This window comes from Rutidosis leptorrhynchoides, chromosome 6, assembly GCF_046630445.1.
Source record: "Rutidosis leptorrhynchoides isolate AG116_Rl617_1_P2 chromosome 6, CSIRO_AGI_Rlap_v1, whole genome shotgun sequence".
Classification (NCBI taxonomy): domain Eukaryota; kingdom Viridiplantae; phylum Streptophyta; class Magnoliopsida; order Asterales; family Asteraceae; genus Rutidosis; species Rutidosis leptorrhynchoides.
In genome coordinates, this window is record NC_092338.1 from 438,525,529 (window position 1) to 438,527,511 (window position 1,983).

At 38.1% G+C, this 1,983-nt stretch overlaps 1 protein-coding gene across 1 annotated transcript; it reads right to left on the bottom strand.

Annotated features, from left to right (window-relative positions):
* Positions 1-238: 238 nt before the first annotated feature.
* LOC139855307 (uncharacterized) lies at positions 239-1,606 on the bottom strand. Its single transcript, XM_071844538.1, has 2 exons — positions 1,435-1,606; positions 239-807 (listed from the first exon to the last, which is right to left on the bottom strand). The coding sequence occupies exons 1-2, from the start codon at positions 1,604-1,606 to the stop codon at positions 239-241; spliced, it is 741 nt and encodes a 246-aa protein (XP_071700639.1).
* Between the last annotated feature and the right edge of the window lie 377 nt (positions 1,607-1,983).

Consider the following 1,983-nt stretch of genomic DNA (forward strand, 5'->3'; position numbering starts at 1 on the left):
CTCTTCATCAGCGACACATCAGCACAAACCTTTTAACATTACTTTCACTAAACACTCACAATCATACACTCCATTTCCAACTTTAACCAATTTTAAATTATTACTTAAATACAATAAATAAATACAAATAACATTTTATTAAATAAAATTAAAACATTATATTATTAAAAATTTAAAACATTACATAATTAAATAAATAAAAGACAATACATAAATAAAAAAAATACAATAAATAACGCTAATTGTTTCGAACAATATAATCATCCGGGAGTGTCCAAATGTGTTCGATCAAATTGTTGCGAAGGTTATGATGCGCTCTTCGATCTCGCATCTTTCGATACACCCGATCTTGGAGCTCAACTCTTTCCTGCCAAGTACGTTGCGGCATGTTTTCTTGATGTCGGAGATAATCCTCTTCCAGGCCACATATGTTGCGCTCGTTGTCTTCGGTGATCATGTTGTGAAGTATAACACAAGTGTACATGATTCGACGTATTTTATTGATACTATAAGGTCTTGCTGGGTGTTTTAGTATTGCCCAACGACCTTGAAGAACACCGAAAGCTCGTTCCACGTCTTTTCTCGCGGCTTCTTGAAAACGTTTAAACTTTATATTTTTTGGCTCAAGTGGACATTTAAACGACTTGACAAGTGTTGCCCATTCTGGGTATATGCCATCTACCAAATAATACCCTTTTGTAAATTCGTGCCCGTTGATAGTGTAACGAACCTCCGGAGCTCGACCATCCAATAAATCTTCGAACAAATCCGATTCATTAAGAACATTAATATCATTGTTCAAACCCGCTGGACCAAAGAAAGCATGTCAAATCCACATATCGTAGGACGCAACCTCCTCGAGCATTATTGTTGGTCCTTCATGATCACCCCTGTGGTAATGCCCTTGCCACGCAACTGGACAATTTTTCCAAGCCCAGTGCATGCAATCAAGACTACCTAACATCCCCGGAAAACCGTGCATCTCCAAATGTTTGGAATGCAATCGACGAACGTCTTCTTCAGTTGGTTTCCTTAAATATTCTCGCGCAAACATATGAATAATACATTTACAATAATTGTTTAAACGGTCACGAGACGTAGATGCGCCCATGTGTAAATATTCATCGAATGCATCAGGCGCAATGCCATACGCCAATTGACGTATCGCCGATGTACACTTTTGAAAAATATTGAAACCGAGTTGACCGGTTGCATCAAAACGTTGATCAAAATATTTAAAATAACCGGGTCTCGGTTGAGAATCATATGATAGAATAGCATGCCCAATACGATTAAACAATGACTTACTCATTCGGTATCGATTTCGAAAATAATCACCCGGAAATGTTGAATTATCCGAGAAATAGTCTCTGTACAAACGATTACTGGTATCAATCCGATCTCTTTGTAACCGACGTCATCTAAAAATTATACGAGAATTTCGAGCTTCATCTTCTTGGTCCATTGCATCAAGCAAATCGAGATAGTTAAGCGCGTTGTAACCGTCTTGAATTAAATATTCATCGGAATCGGACTCTGCGCTATCACTATCCGTCACGTTCTCCTCGCTTTCACTCTGAGAATTTAATAAATATTTCACTTCCATGTGAATTTTTTTTTTGTGTTTGTGAAATATGAATTGATAGTAGTGTTGGGTGAATAATGGAATGAGAGTGTATGTATATATAGAGAAAATGTAGTGTATTATTGGTTTAAAAAAAAACATGTATCCGTTGGAAGAGAAAAAGAAAAAAAAGGAAAAATAAATAAATCAGATGGGCCCCACAAATCGACCCGTTATAAGGGTGAGGGATATGGCTGGAGGAGGTGGTGGCGGTTCGGTGGTGGTGGGGGTGAGCCAGGTGGCGGCGGTGGCGGAGCTCTTTCACTAGCCATTACATGTGGCCTAATCCACTTCACAAGGATCTAGAGGGAATTTTGTATAGGAGAGAATCTATAGAACCATGTACATATTGACCTTAA

Excerpts from the sequence above, each read along its gene's own strand:
- LOC139855307 (XM_071844538.1), bottom strand. The coding sequence starts at position 1,606 with ATGGAAGTGAAATATTTATTAAATTCTCAGAGTGAAAGCGAGGAGAAC. Across the intron at positions 808-1,434 it reads AGATGAAGCTCGAAATTCTC|CGGGTTTGAACAATGATATT; the intron begins GTATAATTTTTA and ends TCTTTGGTCCAG.